General features: G+C 36.8%; 1 protein-coding gene across 2 annotated transcripts in view; it reads right to left on the bottom strand.

Annotated features, from left to right (window-relative positions):
* WDR70 (WD repeat domain 70) overlaps positions 1-21,961 on the bottom strand; it is a 150,521-nt gene that overhangs the window by 118,843 nt on the left and 9,717 nt on the right. For both annotated transcript variants that reach the window (XM_075740041.1, XM_075740042.1), the window contains exon 5: positions 20,872-21,073. In XM_075740041.1, coding sequence (XP_075596156.1) covers positions 20,872-21,073 — 202 coding nt within the window. The remainder of the gene's footprint in view (positions 1-20,871; positions 21,074-21,961) is intronic.

The following is a 21,961-nucleotide window of genomic DNA, read 5'->3' on the forward strand; positions in this document are numbered from 1 at the left end:
AGACCAATCCTTGACCTTTGACTTTGTGCAATTTATTTCATTCCTGCACACCCCAGTTTCCTCATCTGAAAATTCTGAATAAATAGTATCTATCATAACGAATCTGCTACAAGGTTTTTTCAGCAACGTTGGTGAAGTTCTTCAAATTCCTCAGGGATCCTGTTATTCTTAGCAAATACACTACAGTCAGCAAAACCAAAGAATCACATCTCTAGAGAGAGTTGTCTACAGACTACACTTTTCAACAGTTCTCCAACTGTTGTTGTAAAAAGGTGTTCAGTCAAGTGTTTACTCCAGAATCATGAAACACAAATTTATGCATACCATCCCACTCAGCGACAAATATTCCACTTCTCTACAAACTTACTAAACTTACTAATCAATTAGGATAAGGAATTAAACCTGGGAGGAGGGGAGAGGAGGAGAGGAGAGTCATCAGCTAGTCATGCAAAGATCTACAACCACAGGGTGAAGGTAAGGGGCTGGGGGTTAAAAATTACAGCATGCCTAAGTTACTGCAGGAAGGAAGGACAATTTCCTATTTAGCTCCCACAGCTGGTTCCAATTCTATTACTGTTTCAATTACTAATTCTCCCATGCCACCCATAAATTACCTTCAAAATGTTAACATTTAAGCTGTCTTATAGCAGCACAATTTTATGTAATGTGACATGAGAATAAATTGCTAAGTGACTTTAACTGTGCAGCTGGAAAGAGAAAAAGATACATTTATATTGTACACATGTGAGGTCCATGCTTGGAAGTAACACACCTTTCTCCATGCTTCACTCAGGTATATTCCTTTAATAAAAGCTTGTATCAGAAGAAGGTAGTGCATTATGGCCAGATGATGTGTCTCATATTGTTAAAACTGCTGTAATACCAAATAACACTGCAAATAATTTTCAAAATGTTCAGGGCAAATACTACGCGCTAGGTTAAATATCACAGCCAGTGTGAATATCTTGGTTTTATTTTTAATCATAAACCCCATCATTTTTAAAAGTTGTGCCCCAGAATTATAAAACACGCTTATATTCTATGCATTTATATGATACGTCTTACTATAGTATCTATAAATGTTGAGACCCCTCCAGCATACTGTAGCAAAAATACTGATTTCTATACAAGTAGTGTAGTCTGAAAATTCCAAATGACTAAAATTAAACCTGACAAGATACACAACTAAACAGAGAACCATTGATTTCTACTTAGTAATTAAACAACTATTATTCAGTATTGCTCAGTTGTGGCTTATACAGGAACAGAGTAAACAGCCCAACACATTTTCCAGTGGTCTGATGCCCACACATCAAATCCAACACTTACTATACTCATTCCTCAAGGAACCTGAGGTATAAAAGCATACTGAAGAAATGCTTTCACTTTTTAACCTAGACTAAAATAAAGATCCATTATCTAGACAATACATAAAATTTTAGCAGTTTGCATGGAGAAAGAAGGCAAAACGTCTTACTTTACTGAAATGCCTCATCTCACGGATTTTTACTGACATGATGTTAAGACCTCATGTATTTTTCTTACTCTGCAACTGTTAGAAAATGTAGAATATTAGATACATCCTAGGAGATCTTTCCTTAAATTATTCAATAGGCTTTTTGATCTTCTCCACAAGGAGCTGCTGCAGATATTCCATATTATACAAAGATTACTCGAGTTGCCAGAAAAATCTTCTTTCTTTTGCAATCTAAAATGTAAGTTTGGATTATATGATTCAAAGTATATAGCACAAAGATGACAAATTTGGATGTTCAGATGATACCCTACAATTACTTTCTTCTGGAGTCAGGAAAGAAAAAACATAGTTCATAGATATAAGGAACTCCAGGTTTCAGACCACAAATCTACTACATACCTGCTGTGAGATTTCCGTAAGACAACTGCTTGTGGGTCTTAAGTATCATGTCTTAAATGGGATAAAAAGTCCCATCTGGCAGGTGTACTACAATGATACATTAGTAGAGTATGGTAGATTCATTCATGCATTTGAGTTGCTCAGACTCTACCAAGTTAGTAGCCACTATTAATGCCTATTATTATCACAGAATTACAGAATAGGTTTGGGTTGGAAGAGACCTTTAAAGGTCATCTAGTCCAACCCTGCTGCCATGGGCAGGGACATCTTCAACTAGATCAGGTTGCTCAGAGTCCCATCCAACCAGACCTTGAATGTTTCCATGGATGGGGTATCTACCACCCCTCTGGGAAACCTGCTCCAGTGTTTCACCACCCTCACTGTAAAAAATGTCTTCCTTATACCTAGTCTCAATCTACTCTCTTTTAGTTTAAAGCCAATCCCACTAGTCCTGTCATGATACGCCCTTGTAAAGAGTCCCTCTCCAGATTTCTTGTAGGCCCCCTTTAGGTACAGAAAGGCTGCTCTAAGGTCTCCCTGGAGCCTTCTCTTCTCCAGGCTGAACAACCCCAACTCTCTCAGCCTGTCCTCACAGGAGAGGTGCTCCAGCCCTTGGATCAGCTTCATGTCCCTCCTCTGGACTTGCTCCAACAGCTCCATGTCTTTCCTGTGCTGAGGACCCCAGAGCTGGATGCAGTCTTCCAGGTGGGGTCTCACGAGCGTGGAGTAGAGGGGGATAATCATCTCCCTCAACCTTCTAGTCACATCTCTTTGGATGCAGCCCAGGATATGGTTGGCTTTCTGGGCTGCAAGTGCACACTTCTGGCTCTGTTGAGCTTTTCATCAACCAACAGCCCCCAGTACTTCTCCATGGGGCTGCTCTCAATGCCTTCATCCTCCAGCCTGTATTGATACCAGGGGTTGCCCTGACTCATGTGCAGGACCTTGCACTTAGCCTTGTTGAATCTCATGAGGTTCACATGGGCCCACTTCTCGAGCCTGTCCAGGTCTCTCTGAATGGCACCCCACCCGTCACATATGTTATACTTCGAGGTACCCTAAGTCCCCTACAACCTCATTTACAAAAAAAGTAAAAAAAAACCAAAAAAAACCACATTAGGGGGGAAAAAAAAAAAAAGAGCTCTGTGTATAATGCTCATATTACAAGTGAAATCTTGCAATTGTTGAGAAAATAGATCTGTGGTATTTCATATCTCTTGATGATGGATTAGTGAAGTTACCAGGGAATGCATGATTCCATAACTACTGTTTCCATAAATAAGCAAGCTAAAAAACCCCTCCAGCAGTTCTCCCCCTGTAACAAGCAAGTGCTTAAACATAGGTCCAACTTGCTGTTCTCTCAAAAGAGAAACAAAAGCATAAAACAAACCAAAAATGAGTGCGAGAGAAGCAGAGAGCTTATAAACACTTACTGGCTTTCTACAGGAAAAGTTGAAGTGGTAGGAAGAAAAATCCATAAAATAATCTGAATCAAATGCAGTACAAAAATTTTTGCTCAGATTTGTTCAAATTCCCTGCTATGGACATTGTCCAGACAATTAATAAGGAAGCCAAAACAAGGATTCCCAATTTTGCATAGTTTGCTGGGCTCGGGCAGAATTTAACTCCCGTTTCTACAGTTCCTGTAGGCCTGAACTCTTCACATTAACCTTATGTTTGACATCCACCTTGGACATGTGATCCACGAAATGATATGGTTTAGTTCTGAAGCTAATGCTATCTCACCTAACACCTACAGCTGTCCTGGGCTTGACTGTTTCCCAGGCCTTTTAACAATTTACATTTCATCTCTTGGGAGCCACACAAAATGGACAGTAGATAAACTTACAAAACAAATTATTTTGCCTTGAGTTTTTCAATGCCATTATTCTGTTTACAGATAAAGTGCAAAGTACAGACCACTTGAAGGCACTTTTCTTGGCACTTTTCCTTACATACTTGCTTTTTAAGTTTACCTTGCCTTCTGTATCGTACATTCAGATACTCTAGATCCTCACTTCATCTGGCTACCACAGGTAACATCTAGTCTGAGGTAGCAAAAATGGACCTCTGAGTGGAGAATGATGGCATCCTGTTGTCTTCAGGTTCCTCTCATGACATCCTGATAAACCTCTACTGACAAGGAGAAACTCCTTCCAGGACACTCTATTTAGGTGAAGTGTCCCTTCATAAACCAATTATTTCTGAAACCACTGTGTAGGGCAATCTATCAAAATGGGAAAACCCTGACACTGATGGTAACCTGCTCCTACCTGTCAACCACTTGCCCTTGGAATTTCAGTGTAATACAGAAATAAGACAATAGAGAAATCAAAAGAATCCTGCTTTTAAAACACAGTCATCAGTTTGACTGTTTACACAAACATGCAAAAATTATTAAAACTCACCATAAGGTATTCATACATTTTCAAATCCTCACAGTCACTATGATACTGAACAAGGCCAGTAGTGTGGAACACAGGTGAGGGAACAAGCTAGCTAGAGTGAGCAAATGCATATAAATAGATTTTTGCAGTTGGTTGTGGTTATCAAGAGCTTAGAAGTATCTATTAATACTGACAGGCATAGGGCAGATACACATTGCACTGTGAAAATTTTGCACAATAAGGGAGTTGGGGAGTTCTGGCTAAGACACTGGAATTCTTCATAAGCTTAGATATTTGCTCTGAGATGATAATTTCTGTTCAAGCAATAGCCTTGTTTACAAACTTACACTTAAAAGAACTCAAATAACCCGTAAGCTATACTGTGAACTGCATGCAATTTAACCTATCTACCCCAATGGATAGAAGACCTGAGATGACCTCCTTAGAACTTGTAATTACAACAAGGTATGGTATGTTATGCCTAGCGACTACACAGCAAGCCCTTCTCACTGTAAAAGTGCCACCCTGAGAGATTATTGTCAGCGTGCCTCAGAGCTTCTCCTGCATGCCTTTTCAGCAAGAACAATGGTGCAGAGTGGTCAGGCAGTGTATTAATTATCAGGGGCTGCCACACAGTGTTTTCAAAAACCCTATGAAATCTAAAGCTGCATTGTTTTCTTTGATGAGAGATGAGTGGTTACCAATTAAAGATAAATTAAATATTATTTATTCATCTTATTTCAAATACAGAAATTCTGCACATGTAAGCGTTTGGCTTCTTATATCAGCTCCTGGCCTGCAAGACACATTTCCTAACAAAGAAAGGCTATCTGTGCCTCAATCACTCCTGATTTAACTTCTTAATGAGCAAAACTTGCAATATGTACAAACATCTTTGAACCAAAAACAGTCATTAGGAAGTTCTTTTGCTCAATTTAGTTCTGAAAGTGAGCCAATTACATTAGTGGTTATGCAACCACCAGAGAAAACCAGCTTAAAGATACTTTCTAGCCTGCATATAAATCAGGTTTAAAATGCTCGAAAGAAAAACACTATCACTACCTACTAATTCAAAAAGGTCAACAAATAGGAAGTATCAAGGCTGAGTCCAGAAAAAAAAAAAATTCATACTATACTAGGAAAGCAAGTAGGTTTGATACATATATAACCGACAGGAGGAAGCATGAATTGTGCAATCCCATGTTTTCATTATTTTTTCTCTCCATACTTTTCAGAGTAACGCTTAGAGTAATATTAACTTTTCTTCCGACACTTCCCTCCCTCACAAACAGCAGATGATCCACACTCTGTTCTCACCCCACTGACTTACTGTACTGTCAAGTGTTTTCTCATACTACTGATTCTTATTTGCCTAATTCACCTCTGTATCATTTAACTGCTGTGTACAATCCGTATTATAAAAGGTCTACTATCATAAATCTGACTGTATATAGATGCAGCAGGACAAACTTTTCTCCTAATCAGGCAAAGAAGCTGGGTAATTTCTATGATACTCTCCCACCCACTCAAACTTGGTTGCAGAGTCCATCATGAGGTTACTCCCTAAAAGTATCAGACAGGGTTGCAGCTTCCATTAGTTCCTACACTACGAGACAACTCCCAAGAGGTAAACTAATGCAAATTGCATTAAACTACATAGAATTAAACTACAGCTGACAACTATTATTTTTTGACAGGATAGAACTAGTTTTCGTAACTATCATGTGATTTTGGCAGATGCTCATTTAAAATAGCATTATAAATAGCATAGTTATAACTAATTTAGATTTAGTAACATTCATCTTACTCTGGGGAGTTAGTATTTCGCTGAAAATGCTGTGAATTAGTTGACTACTGGTCATTCTGCATTCAAACACTGATTGCAGTTTCGTATTTTGACTACAAGACTTCGGGAAATCACCGAAAACTACCATAGGGCCTTCTCATAAATTCACCATCTATTCAGTGTATCATAATTGCCTTCCCTAAGAAAAATATTTTATGGACAGCAACTGGACTAAGCCATTAATTTAGAGATAATGGAGAGGATCTGCCATTAAAATTGCAGCTGTTAAATCCAGAAACTTCTTTTTATTACTCTATTACTTATGGGCTTGCACTATCACAACACAAATATGAACATTTATTTGATATTTTAAAAACATATTTTTCAGAGATTCCTTTTTTACAAAGGAGAAAAACATGACATGGAGTCACCAGAGATAGAGATACAAGCAGGAGGGGGACACAGAGGATGGACAGGATGCCTGATCCCTACAAGGCGTCTTCAGAAGAAATATCAATTACGACAGGTCTGTCACAGAGAAAAAACAAAACCTTCCAAACAACTGGCTGCCCTCACCAAAGAAACTGCTAGATAAGGCAGCATTTAATCACAGAACAGAGGAACAACTCTGAAGGACTATGTGAAAAGAAAGATAATAAATTCCACGTTAAAACAAATAAAGTCATCAAAACATCATTGGCAGAAAAGAGATCCATGTCAGAATTTTTAAACTATTTTCTACCAAGACATACAGTGAGGTTTACTCTGGCATCGTTATTTCTAAGATTTCATTTTAGATGACACACATATCCACTGAAGTAAGTCACAAAATTATCACACACTTCTATGTAACCCAACATTTCACCTCCTGTGCCTGCACCCCTATGTATGTCATCTAAACGAGGCAGGGAAAACCTGAGGAAAAGTAAACCTACAAAGAATACACAAGTGATATAAAAAAGGAACTAGCATGTGGGAGTTTACGTTTTCTCCAGAATTTTAATATTTCCACAGGAAAAATTAATGAAGTTAAAACCAATTTATTTTTTAGATGGTCTTAAAGCACAGAATGCTCACAAAGACCAAGACTTAAGACTGTAGAAGAAGAAGGGGTTGTCTTTAAAATGATTCGGCACTCTGCCACAGTGGCCTTGTAAACTAGGTATGTGTAATTTGTAGACACTGAGGGTGATTAAGCTAGTTCTTTTTTCTGTTGAATTTACATTCCTGATATTTTTGGTAGTCAGTAGAAAAGGTAGTAATACAATTAATGTACTTAAAGAAAGAATGTCACTGAGAGATATGTTTATTCTTATATTTAAGACGAGAGCAGTTATGCCATGATAGCCACTTTGCAAGAGACATACACTGACTATTTGTACTGAAAAAAGGTTATATATCTGGCAGCACTGAAGGCCAGCTGATCCCCACTGATGTGGTTATAGAATCACAGAATGGTTTGGGTTGGAAGGGACCTCAAAGATCACCTAGTTCCAACCCCCCTGCCATGGGCAGGGACACCCTCCACTACACCAGATTGCCCAAAGCCCCATCCAACCTGGCCTTGAACACTTCCAGGGATGGGGCACCCACAGCTTCTCTGGGCAACCTGTGCCAGTGCCTCACCACCCTCACAGTGAAGAATTTCTTCCTTTAATCTAAATCTACCCTCTTTTAGTTTTAACCCATTACCTGTTGTCCTATCACTACACTCCCTGATAAAGAGTCTCTCTCCATCCTTCTTGTAGGCCCCCTTTAGGTACCGGAAAGCTGCAATAAGGTCTCCCCAGATCCTTCTTTTCTCCAGGCTGAACAATCCCAACTCTCTCAGCCTGTCCTCACAGGAGAGGTGCTCCAGCCCTCGGATCAGCTTCATGCCCACTCCAACAGGTTGATGTCCTTCTTGTACTGGGGAACCCAGAGCTGGACGCAGTACTCCAGGCGGAGTGTCAGAAGAGCGGAGTAGAGGGGGAGAATCACCTCCCTCAACCTGCTGGTCATGCCTCTTTTGATGCAGCCCAGGACATGGTTGGTTTTCTGGGCTGCAAGCGCACACTGCTGGGTCATGCTGAGCTTCTCATCCACCAACACCTGAGGACTGCTCTCAATCCATAGCCCGATACATAAATCTGCTTTCTTTGCAGAGAACAGCATGTTCCAAGACACCCTAAGTAACAGGTTGGTCAGAAAAAAGCAGATAAATATCTGCAAGTTCATATGATGTATGAAACTTGGAAGATTACTGACTTGAGAAAGAAACAATAATTATTCTATGAGCTATCATTCTTTTCACCCCAACCTATATTTTAAGTGAAGCCTAGCAAGTTCTTGAGATATATATGTGTCTATGTTACACTATATCTTAACCAAAACATTGAAAAAGTCTAGTTTGAAAATTTGCACTAAAATTGTGAAAAGCTAAAGAATTGTTTCAAGTGCCATAATCATTGCCATTCAGATTATTGTGGTTTAACCCCAGCAGGTAACTAAGCACCACGCAGCCACTTGCACACCCCTCCTGCCCAGTGCGATAGGAAGAAGAATGGCAAAAAAAATCTGGTGGGTTGAGATAGAGACAGTTAAATAGGATAACAAAGGAAAAAAAAGAATAATAATACAATAATAACAATAATAATACAAGTGATGCACAAATGCAATTGCTCACCACAGTCAATCCTGTCAACCCAGCATTTTTACAAAAATTGTTTTGTGCCTGCACGTGTGCAATATTTGCAAGACATTTACTCAACCTGTAGTAAATATAAATGAAGGCTTCAAAGTAGGCCCAGAGATGAATGCTCAATAACACGCAGAAAGTGTCACCCATTTTTGGTAGTTGTCTTTTGGAGACAATGACTAACATCAAAATAAGCAGACAATCTCTGCGTATTCCGAGAAAACTGAAGTCTGTGTCATGTTATTACTTTCATTTCTGATATTTCAAAACAGGTATGAACTAGCACAGTTGTACACTCAGAGGTCAAGGAGGTTTTAAGTCCATTTAATTAACTTTGACTAATGAGAAAATGCCGAGTCACAGGACACAGCAGCAGATCTGTACTACTTACAGACCCCTTTTTAGGGTGTTTGCATATGTCGTGTCATGAGATTTTGTTTGCTTTGAAACTCTGGAGATTTAGCATCATCATTGTTTTCACAAGATCTGACAGGTAAACAGTGAATGTGGTGAGTCTTAGTTATCTGGCTAAACTTGGAAAACAAAGTTGTCCTGTTCTGGCCCACTTCCTCTGTTTTCAAATATAGCAGTAGATAAGATGTAGTCTGTGGGCTTGATCTGCTTTACATGTGATTAGTACAAAGTCACACACACCACATTACATACATACTTGGTTTCACAGAGACTGACTACATTTTGGTCACAGGACAGATTTTTTCCTCCTATACAAGGAAAAGTCTAAAAAATTAAGTACTACAATATACAAAAGCTATATGGTCAAACTCAATCAAAAGATCTTTCATCTTTTGTTTAATAAATTGAAATAAAAGAAAAAAAAATTGGGCGTGGGAAGTCTCTGCCAAGAATTTAGCTCTATTTTCGCACTCCTTTTAAAGATGTAAGCTGCTGCATAAATCCTAAGTAACTTCTCCATCGTCCAACTAATATTCAAAAGTTGACAATTCCATTTTTTAACAGGAAAAAAAATAGAGAAAGGCTGTATGTGTAACATATGTTTTACATTTTTTTTGTTTCCCTCTTTAAGTGAAGAAAAAAAAAAAGCATTAAGTCCTATGGTTTGCCTGTACTACATGATAGCAAAAGAACAGCTAATTCATGTAAGCTAGTAGAGATAGACATTAATATAAAAATTGTCATAATTCATAGGACATTGCAACTCTAGTAAAGGTTGTCAGCTCTTCCTGACAACAGAATTAATGTCAAATACACACCATACAGTAGAGTGATAGGGAAATACCACCTATATTGTGATCATTTGTGAAATACTTGACTTAAAAAAACAAGCCAAGCTTTCTAGCATTTCCATGCAAACAACTCACATACTGTTGAGAACTGTGCTTTCATTCCACATATGATTTTAATTAATTAACTGAATATTTTAACTCTTCAAACCTGTTTTTATGACAACAAAAGTTTTGGTCATGCATAGAAAAATAAATTCTATTCCTAATTTCCACAGGTCTTCCAGGATTTATTTCCTGCACTGATACTCATTATTATATGAAAGATGAGCTATGGAGCCTCTGCACTGTAAAAGGGCCACCATGACAGAGTTCAACCCTTATTTAAAACGGTGTGTTTCACCACACGAGAATGCACATGTGCTCACCGCAATGAGTTCCACACAGCTAAATAATCCAAATCAAAATCTTTACATAGTACTATTTACTCTCTGAAAATTGGTTCCGAGCTAGTTGCTAAAGAGGGCTGCAGAAACTATGCAAGTCAAATACAAGTGCCAGGAAAGCCGGTATGCATCTAAGGTGTTTTGACTGCCCCCTAGTGCAATTTTGGGGAAGGAAAGGAAAAAAAAAAGTTAGCTGGCAATATTTGTGTTAAGGTGTATCAAAGAAATAGGAAAAGTCTTTAAGTCAAACATTAATTGTATCTCACGTAGACAAACTCAAACTTGTGTATCAGCTACGTAACTGGTGTATAAACTGCAACGCAGACACAACAGCAGAGATTGAACAACCTGCCGGTGCCCCTGCAGCCTGTTCCCTTCGTAGGGAGGCTGCGCGCAGTTCGGTGCTGGCCCGAAATGCCCAGAATGCAGAGTGGTTATTTTGGGATTCCATCACTGCTCTCACACAGATACACAGAAGACTGCTCAGTTCCATGAGCTCCTGTTTGCACCTTGAGAGCACACTTTGCTGCAAAATAACATGCATTTTTATTTACTAAACACTGGTAAATTAAACAAACCTGGGAATAAAAATGGAAGGCACATATCACCTTCTTTCTGTTAGTAGCAAACTATGTTTTGTCTGTATCCTCTGTTTCAACTACAGCGTAAAAGCAAAGGTACAATGCTGGTAGTTCCACCGATTGTGCATACTCAGCCCCACTTAGAAAACTGAAGTCCTTGTAGTCTCACTGAAGTCAACACAAGTATACACATGGCAAAGGATCTAACCCTCCAATCTTAAATAATGAACCTGAGCTGCATGAGATAGCTATTTATTAGCTATTTGCATTAAGCCTTATTTTAGAAAACCAAACAGTAAGCTCCTTACCCCTACTGCATTAAGGTCCTGTATGAACTACTTTTATTTATATTGGGAAGTAAAGGTTACATAATTTATCACCTTTTCACTATTCTTGCACGAGACTCAAGATATGAAAATAACTTTTGCTTCACAAAATAACATTTAACTTGAAAACCAAATGCTACATCTAACTCACCTGACTTTGTAAACTACATGAGGGTCCTCATATAAATAGATGTAAGATCTTAAAGGCTTTTTTCCCCATTTTCTTCTATCTTATCTCATATTAAGTAGGTATTCTTTGAGACATTTCAACAAGTTTTTCTATAAAAACAACAGATGTAAAACTGATAGTTTTCAAAATTAAAATAAAATATTTCCAGTAGAATAAAGTAATAAAGAGTTTACACAAAAAAGGCAACAAGTGCACTTACTGAAATCCAACTAAGTGCTTTAAACACATTTCAAAAGCCTTAGGACTGGACCAAGAAAAGGGCAAAGTGGATGGGTAATAGAAATTCATATGAATTATTCTTTATGATTCTTCAGTTCCTGTGGAGAAAGTAATTCTTTTGTTTTTTGAAAGGAAATCAGAAAAACTTTGTAACATATTCCCATAATATTTGGTTATATGAACACTTATTAACCGTCAGTTACAACGATGCATCAAGTGAACATTTATAGATAGTAGACAAGGTAACCCAGCAAAATACTATTCAAGATCCTAACAATTTGAAAATAGTTATGCTAGGTATTAAAATACAAAAAAAGATAACCAGGAGTAAAGGAAGGAAGTTCAGTATGATTGTTGTGCAATCTGGATAGGGTTAATATCAAGTATGTATAGTCCCTGTATAGTGCTAAATGCTCACCTGCAAATAAGAGATGCCATTGCAGCAGTCGTAAAACATTACATGGGGTAGTCTCACATTCATAAAAATCCAAAGCCATCTTTTAAACAAACAGCAGATATGCCAAGACTCAACAAAATTGCTCTCCAAGGATACCAGTGGAGCAGTCTGCAGTTCAAACAGTTTAACATAACTTATTTGTTAATCGAAAATCCTGTGAAGACTTGTTTTGGAATGGAAATGTAACCGCACGTCACTTACACTCTCCTTCAAATATAGCCCTTCTAAATTATTTAATCATCCCCACCATAAATATTTCAAATACTTGTTATCATCCCCTTTATTTTCTTCTTCATTCAAGCAAGAGTTCACTATACCTGTATTTCTCATTATTCTGTTTAGAGCATAAGCAACTTTATCAATAAGATAACATTCACAGCCAAATACAAAGAAACCTGCTATCTTCCATTTATGTATTCCACAGTGATACCAACAGTGTCAAATACAGTGTTAGTATTGCTGTTAACTCCCTTTCCAAATTTAGAAATATTCTATATATTCTAACAACGATAGAAACAATATGTTATTTGTGCTTCTTTATAAAAGTACATTGGAAATTTGTTGCAATTGCCAACAAAAGCATCATATAAGGAACGCAGTCACTTCCTTTTGACTGTGTAAGCATTTTACATTCTCAAAGAATAAATTCATTTTGGTCCTCTTCAAATCCAAAGATCCAAACTTCTACTGGAAGTAACAAAAGTAATAAATAGGATCAGAAGTTCATATAACATTGCATGAACAGAATTTCCTAACATGTCCAACTACATATTCTTGTTAAATAATACTATAGCAAATGTACAGTCTTGAGATTGAGATACGCATGTAGAATATGTACTTAGAAAGACTCAGAATCTTTTTTCAAGTATGTAGGTGACAGAATTGTACAGCCTCAAGGTTACCCATGCCTCAAACGTACCTGGCAAAAAAAACCTCAAAAGTCCCCAACCAACCAACCAAAAACTACTCTCCCTCTGACAGCAGGGGACATGAGCTTCCACAAAATCTTCCGGCTAGAAAGCAAGCAAGGGCCTCAGGAGAGATAAGCATGAGCCGGCAAAAACAGGACATAAGATCTCTAAACTTTGTTAAAAAGCACAGTAGTAATAATAATCATGTTCTATACCACATTTTATTTAATACTACTAAAGTCACCTTTCTCTAAGTACCTTGAAGTCAACAAATATATGCCTATTAATTTTCTCTCAAAATATTTCTAGAAACAAACTCATAGGACTAAGTATCTATGTGTAGAGGAAACAGTCTAAAACTTCTCATATTCAGTCATACTACTAATTAACTAAAACCGCTATTTTTTCCCCAAAAAAGCATGGCATGATATCCAGCAGAGAATTCTTGGCCTTACTATGCTCTGCAGAATTGATAAACACTGATCTTAGAAGTACATTTGTTTTCTCTGGGTACAACTGGTAATCACGAACTCTGAGGCACTGGGTTGGAGACGAGCAAATACCCCATGCCTTTTTATGAAAGGCAAACAGTCCCTAAGAGAATCATTCTGTTAGCGTCCTCTGGCACATAGTCCATATGATGCTCTCAGTTTCATTTGTTAAGTATTCCTTCCATTCCAGCTTCTGATTGATTCTCTCACATTCTTACAGTGAGCTTCACTATACAAAACTTAGGGGTTTGATTTTGTTTTCTTTTATTTTTTGTGAAGTTTGCAAACCCTTTCTAACTCACTTTTGAGATAACCTTTCTCATTCTTTGCAACACGAGTAACTACTGCAATGACCCTTAACAAAAATTCCATTATGTGTTCCAAGTTTAATATAAAGAAAATACATTTTCCTGATTTTTATAGCAGAAATGCTGTCAAGACCAAAGAACATATTATGCACATATAAGACAAAACTATTTTCCTCCTGATTATATAGGAAAGTAATACAAAAGGAAATTGAAAGCAATGGTAATTGATACCTATTTTTCATCAACGTATCACTGATGAGAAGTAGTTCAAAAATAACACCTCTCATCCCCAAACCCACACTTTTCTGTCTGAAAAACAAACACACACACACAAAAATTGCTTTGCTTAGCTTATTTCACTTTTTCTTCTTTAGACAAGATGAAACACGACAGACAATCCTCAGCCTAAATGTTAGGACGACTAAAAGTTCCCATAACATGTATTTATTTTTACACCACCATGATTTTATAGCCTGGTACCATAGCCAAATTATAATTGGAGCAATTACAGCCTACTTAAATTCTCCATCTAAATCAGCAGGAAATGGCTTTCTTCCATCTCGAACAAATGAGTATTACTGGTATGTCCTGTTAAACCTCTGCAAAAATTTAACAGTGTCTCAAAACAATTCTAAAACTTGGAATAAGGCTATGCTATCATTTTGGAAATATGTCCAAATCAGAGTACAGCCTTGGAGAGGCCCAAGGCTGTACTTGTTTCAGGGACATAATTACAACATGATTAGTATCCCTTTGGTACTGCAGGGAGAAATAGTTCTCCATTCAAAAGAAGAATCAACTGTAACAAAGCTCCACACAGAAGATAAAGTGCAAATCCATCTGGCAAAATTCTTCCAACAACGACCTCTATACCTGTTGCCTCAAGTGAGGAAAAGTGTCACAAGATGCTAGCACGCCATTAAGCTGTTAAAGATCTCAGCACATTTTCTAATGACATGTAGAACAGAACATGAATAAATTCACACTAATATATTTTAATAGATGTTATACACACTTTCTTACTAATATCTTTTAATGGGTGTCATCCATTACCTTGAAAAATGCTTATGTCCTAGTTTTAAAACTGTCTACCCACCAACCCTGACATGATTGCTTTGGCTAGTCTGCTGTCTCTCTCCAGCCAGATTTTATTTTGGTTGCACAAATACCAGATACACTCCCAGTGCACCTTGCCAGGGCAAAAAAGCTGGCAAAGATTCTATTGTATCTCCCAACCTCAAAATTTACCACATGAAATATTGCCATTATTAAGAATCTGTCCTCTGAAAAACAAGCTGTTTTCTCTTTTAAAATACCCCTGCTTCAAACCAAAAAGATTTAAGTTTTCCAGAAAGACGAACTTTTTGGGATAGAAACAAAACCTGAAAAGTTTCAGGCTACAGGAGACACTCTGCTTCCTCCCTACCTATCCCCCCACGTGAAAAACTGTCACTGACAATCCAGCCAGATTTTTACACCATTAGAAGAAAAAGCACTACAGAAAAGCACTGATCACAATTCAAATAGACAACTCTTCTTCTCATTTTCCTTACTCTCCAAATTAATGCAAGTCTTTCATACAAAAAGGAAAACTATAATGAGAGGAAAATATCAGAGGGAATTGATACCAAGTGTATCTGTTGTCCTCAAAATATACTTAATACAGCTGTATTCCTTACACTACTGCAAAACAAGCACTGTACAATATTTGTGTGAGTACTTAAAAACATATTGTCCCTTGTTAAGAATCATCACTTCTGGCATGAATAGAGGTAAATTATACTAAACGAATAACTCATTAAATTTAAATATTTGTTAAATGTAAATACTATTAGTATTAACATACAATTTAATCAAACACAGAAAAATGCTTTACAACAGCTACCACAAAGACTTGAGTATATAAAATGAACTTACATAAATTCAGATAAAAAGTAACTAAAGTCAGAACTCACATATGTAATACAATGTCTATAGCGCTCCTGAAACATTTACGTTGTTTGTATCACATATAAATGTAAATTACAGAAATGTGTAATAGTCAAAACCTAACAGTGCTGATTCAAACCATTCAGCAATTAACCACTGTTATTCCTTTCCTATAAAAACACCGATAAGGTATGAAAAATTCCCATCAAAGAAGATAACCACCAGCTACTCCTTCCACCTAATGAGCATTCAGTAAAATACTCAATGTGAGCTGGGCAGTCCTGGGCCAACCCAAGACTCAAAGGATGCTAACCTCATAGCAAGCAATTTTGACAAATGTCTCTATTGACAAACTCTCATAAGAAAGCAAACACAACAGAACAAGCAATGGTGGCAAAACAATGTTCCCATAATAAAAATCACACTTAAAGTCAGGCTTGAGAGACAGTGGCAAGCTACCAGGGCAAAGCCAATATCTGTTATACAAAGTTCCTAAGACTTCAGATTAAAGAACTGCAACTCATATAACTATTAAAGAAAAATTTGTTTCCTACAGGGTCAAAAATACAGATACTTGTATTTTAAAGAAGTTACTTCAGCAGCAAAACAAGATAACAAAAGAGAGACAGTCTCACAGTACATCTGGAAACAAAAGAAAAGAATTATTCAATGAAGCTTTCCATTTCTCCTCTCCCAGTTCTGCCCCCACGCGTACCAACCACACAGCATGGTGTACAAGCAAGAAAAAGGAATCACAGAATTCTCATTACAGCAACACCTGCCTTCCTTGGGGCTCACAGGATCATACTGTGATCACCAATCGATCAACAGGAAATCAGGAAAGCACAGCTGCTTCCTGATTCCCTTCACAGGAAAGAAAATAACCAAGTTCATGAGTAGCAGTAAGGGGAGGCTCTAGACCCCAAAGGCCTCTGGCATCCACGCTGACACAAAATCTTCCCAGTTATAAATTAACTGTTTAGACTGAAAACCCACAAGTCTCATATTTCTGCTGCTCTGCTTATTCTCAACCAAATCTATTCTAGACTGTTTTGTAACTATTGTCTTAAGTTCAGACAAACTTAAATCACACCAGTCTGAAAGTTACCTTTCTGTCTGAAACTTTTCATCAGGGTCTTTTAACTCTATTTTCCCGTAACTCCACTTTATTAAGACAGTGGTAGCATTACTCAAATACATACAAATAAAAAATTAATACCACAATCTTGCTACAAATTAAAACACACAATCAGCAAACAAAGCAACTACTGAGAAAGACAGGTTGAAGTAAAATCAGCTGGTTCTGCACATTGTCTTCCCGTTGTCATTCTAGACAACTTTACAGAATTAAAGAGTTTCGGTAAACAAGATGCCCACTGCCCTTTGGAGAGGAATAATGAAAATAAATTACATTCAGTGCTCAGAATCCATAAATCTGCCAGGCATGCAAGCAATTATATAAAAATTTTTAAAACCCCTCCATATCTCACTGGCTCATGACAGACATCAAGTTGAAGTAACAATCTAGTTGTTCTTTCCAAAATTATTTATATGTATAATAGACTGCATTTTAGAAATTTCAATGCACAAAGCCCTACTAAGGCATAGCCACCTTTGATAGAGGACAACAGAAAATAGGTACACAGTACACTATAGCACAAATTAAAAAGAAATAGATATTTTCTATTATGTTGCTGGTATCTCCCTCTTCTCTTCATAAGCTACCTCTACTACTAAAAGCATTACCCCATTCTGTGGAATATATGTACTGTCTCCAAAAATATACACAAAGATAATATGCATCATCCTGTAATTTCTCAATTATTAAATAATACTGTTGTCCCACACAGCTATGCTATGTAAATGAGTGTTCAGCATTTAGTTACTTTCTCCTACAAGACCTCATTTACTCCATAAATATAAATAAATGAAGGAGTCTGCTACAACTTGAAACTAATCTATAGTTTGAACATGATTACATTTAGGAATCCCATATAGCACTCACTACTGAGATGAGAGTGATGATTATACCATAAACTGGAACAGTAGTATGTATATGACTCTGGATTCATATGAACTTAATAAAATTAATTACTCAGCTAAAATTAATCAACAAAAGAGATGTCAAACGATGCCAGCCTTCTACTGATGATGCAATAAAACAGATGTTGAATATTTAGTGTATTTCCATTATAGCTTACGTGACCAATGTGGTGAAACATTTTTTGATGCAACCGAATAATTTTGCTAATTCACTATAAGCAGGCAAGATCCTTGCCAACACAATTAACTGAAAGGGGGGTGTATGTGTGTGTGTGTGTATATATATATATATTTCACTCCAGAATGGAATTACAGTAGGCTAAATATATAATGCTTTTTGCTAACCACAGAAAGTGCTATCTCTAACAGGCCATGGAATCAGGGAAAAAGTCTTCCCCAATTTTAATCCAGTCTTACAACAAAATTATGGTCAAACCACAAGCTACTTGTATCTATTCTTATTTGCAAAAGAAAACTCAAGTAATTTCTGGCATGAGTTACAAGAAAAATTTAGGTATATAAGATGAACCATCATTATTAAGCTAGTTTGAAAAGTGTGGTTTTTAAGCAAAATTCTCTATGATTTTTCTAACACATCCAAAATTCTCTTAATAATTAAGAACAACAATCTGGACATTCTCAGTTTAGAAATCCACTTAATTCCGTAAGACCCTGACAGGAAGGCATTCCACAGAAATATAACTTCCTTTTTTTTTTTTTCTCCCCTAAGACAACCGCTGCCTATAGTTCTGGTGTTTTCAAATCTCTGTTGTTTAAGAAAATAAGTAAGGCTATAACATAGAAACAAAGCAATGAACAACAAAGTCTGCGTAGAAAAGATCAGGATGAACAGCTACTGATGCAAAGTTTTGTGCAATGCTTCAATGAAATATTAGCAGACATGATGTTTAACCTTGGGTTTAGTTGCCAGGATATAACATGATTTCGAGTTTACACTGCTTTAATTTACGGTCATATACACCGAAATCCTTTGAGCATCCTGGAGAACTTTTATTCTCCCAAAGATTAAAGATACCTGGCAGGACTTCATTCCCAAGCCTAGCTATTTCTCTCTGTGTGGCTTCAATTACTCAGTGCTATAGGGGAGTTACAAGCTTCAGAAGTGCTGACAGCAGAGCAAAAGATTGATTTTTTTTCCGGGAAGAGAAATGAGGACAGCCAGGAGAGCTGTGATTTAGAAGGGCATTCTGATGAGACCCCAAAGAAAGAACAAAACACCTGTGCAGCACAAGCATGCATTTTTTGAGATTTACCACTTCCTAGTACACACATGCACAAAGTTAGCAGCTATTAATAAGTACTTTCAGAAGCTGTTGTTCTTTGTGTAATACACTGTGGTGTTTTTCCAAAATGACAAGCATCTGTGTTCACTACAATCTGTGTACACACTAACATTCTGGATGATACTGAAATAGGTTGAAAAGTATTTAGAAACAAAACTGAACAAAATCAAACATTTTCTTTCAGCATCAATAAATGTAAGCACTTTTCAAGACAGGACTATTATTCTGATTCTCTGTTGGAAAGATTCATGTTTGATAAAATTTCTTGATAAAGCACTGTATTTTAAGATCTTGCTAAGAGTGGAAGATGCATGAACAAGCAGACCTGAGATGGCAGAACAGATGAAAATTGGTAGAAAAGTAGTGACTTCAATATAACACAATCCACAGCAACTGAAATCTGTTGAGTCTATGACACCCTCAGGAATGTATACTCAGTCCACAGTGCCATAACAGCTAAAAGTTAAGAGAATTCCTGATGCAAATCAATAGTAAGTCATAAGTTAACTTAAGGTTTACAAGACTCTCAAGGAAAGTTTGGGATTTATCCGCAGTTGGTTCCCTTAGATAGAACAAGTCATACGTGGGGTACAAATATGGTGCTAAAATGTACAGTTTGATAATTAAAGAAATCCATAGGCAACGGTGAATTAAGCAGATCAGACAAACTAATAAAAACCCCTAAGGGATCAGAATTTCCCATCACTTATCCCCCGGGGGAAAAAAAAAAAATCAGTTATGTCATTGCTTAAGAAGTTCCTCTTGCCTATTTCAAGTGAGTAGTCTAAACTTACATTTTAAAGTTCACAAGATGTAAGGTAAGACATTTTATAAGAAAAGGACAAACAAACTGAACACCTAGTCAAAACTGAAGAGGAATTTACAAGAAACCCTTGAGACACCTGGGAATTTGTTTTTTAGGATTAGGTTTATATTTGTATAACAGGACACACAGGGCTTTCCTGCTACTGAATGGTTCAAAACAGTGTAAGTAAGGTTGTTTTTACAGGACTTCCAATGTTGTTGCTACAAAACAACATGGAAAACATCATACAAAATCCACTGTCACAAAATATTCAATCTAGGAAGTTTTGGAGTATGAACATCAAACTTTTAACTAAATAGAGAGAAATTTGTCAACTGAGTATCTGTGATACCCAAGTTAGGCTGTTAGGTGTTTTCTTGCTTTTAGCAGAGATAAGAAAAGACAATCTACATTCACTCTAACAAATCGGTCTGGCACTTATTTAGATTTAGAAAACAAAACAAAACAAACAAAAAAAGCCCACAGTTACTACAGTTCATCTACAGTTCATTTTCTCAGAACAGTTTTGGCACAATTGCTCTCCCTAGATTCAAGCCCACCTCTACCTCCTCTTTCTTGTAAAAATTCTACACATGCATTGGGAAACAAATCATATAAAATATTTATATAAAATATTTCTTTATATAGTGCTTTCATAATGTGAAAACAAAAACCAGTAAATAATATATAGTAATTGATGATGAATTTCCCTTCAGATTCCCATGCATTTTTTTTTTTCAAAAATCCTGGTATTTTTACATGAAAACAATTATTTGCATTTGTTGAATAATCATTAGAAAAAAATACAAAAACCCCTGCATTTCAAACAACAGTCACACTTCACCTGCAAATTCAATCATAAAGGAAAGAGCACACATACAAATTAGAGTACACTCAAAGTGTTAAAACATTAAAGAGGAACAAAATACTTACAGTATCTTCCTCCTCCGTATCATCATCATTATCGTCATCACTATCCTTGAACCCAGGTGGAAGTGGTGGCCCAATGAATTCATCATCTTCATCATCACCATCAGTATCCTCAGCTGGACCTTGAGCAGAAGTCTGAGATTGCACAGAAGGACCAGTTAACTCTTCATCTGAGCTATCTTCACTTTCTCTACAGGCTGTCTCTCTGCATGGAAAAAATTAAAAAAATTACTATTTCAAAACCATCAACATTTCCATTTTTATTTTCAGATAAAAGATGTTGAGCACTGTTGTAAATTTTTAAACACTGAAATTAATAGCAAAACATAAAGTAATTTTTATTAACAGAGCATCGGCCCGCCATCACCTTGAAAGCATAAACAAAGCTTTAAAAAACAGGAATACCATAGTGACACACAGTTCAAAAAACAGGGCAAAATAAACCAAAGAAAAAGATTGATTGTAAAAGCAACAGTACCATACCACTAGTGTGGATTTCATTACTGCGTAGAAGCCAACAGAATATATTGTTACAGAGCATTTTCAAGATTCTGCTTCAAGTTGCAGCTTGTGCAGACGCTCTGCACCTCTGTTGGCTGGGTGGAACTCAAAACAGTAATCACCCAGGCTCACAACCAGTGAGAATATAGAGCACGGCACTTGCTTTATAATGCTGGTAAAGAATAAGAGGGAATCAGACACTTTCAACGAAATATTTGATACTGTCACAAATATAGATTCTAAAAGTTATATTAAATTATCATTTGGTGTTGTCCAAATCAGTTGTGTGAACACATTTTCTTGGCATGGGAAAATTTTTGAAAAGTAAGTAGAGCTATTTTCCGGGTTCATTCACTTTATTCAAAATAAATGTGCTCCCTCTGCTGGTAGTTATCAAGTAGACAGTATTCTAACTGGCAGGTCTAAAAGCAATAAGCAGAAAACTTTGCCTTTTGCTTTGTATTATGTATTTGTATACATCAAAATGTACCATTACAGCAATAACTTGCAGTGGAAATCAGATGTTCTTTTCAGCTTTAGTGAGATAAGCTCAAATTGCAAGACTCGGTTTAGGACCTTATATTTTAAGAGT

Source organism: Balearica regulorum, chromosome Z (genome assembly GCF_011004875.1).
Source record: "Balearica regulorum gibbericeps isolate bBalReg1 chromosome Z, bBalReg1.pri, whole genome shotgun sequence".
NCBI lineage: Eukaryota > Metazoa > Chordata > Aves > Gruiformes > Gruidae > Balearica > Balearica regulorum.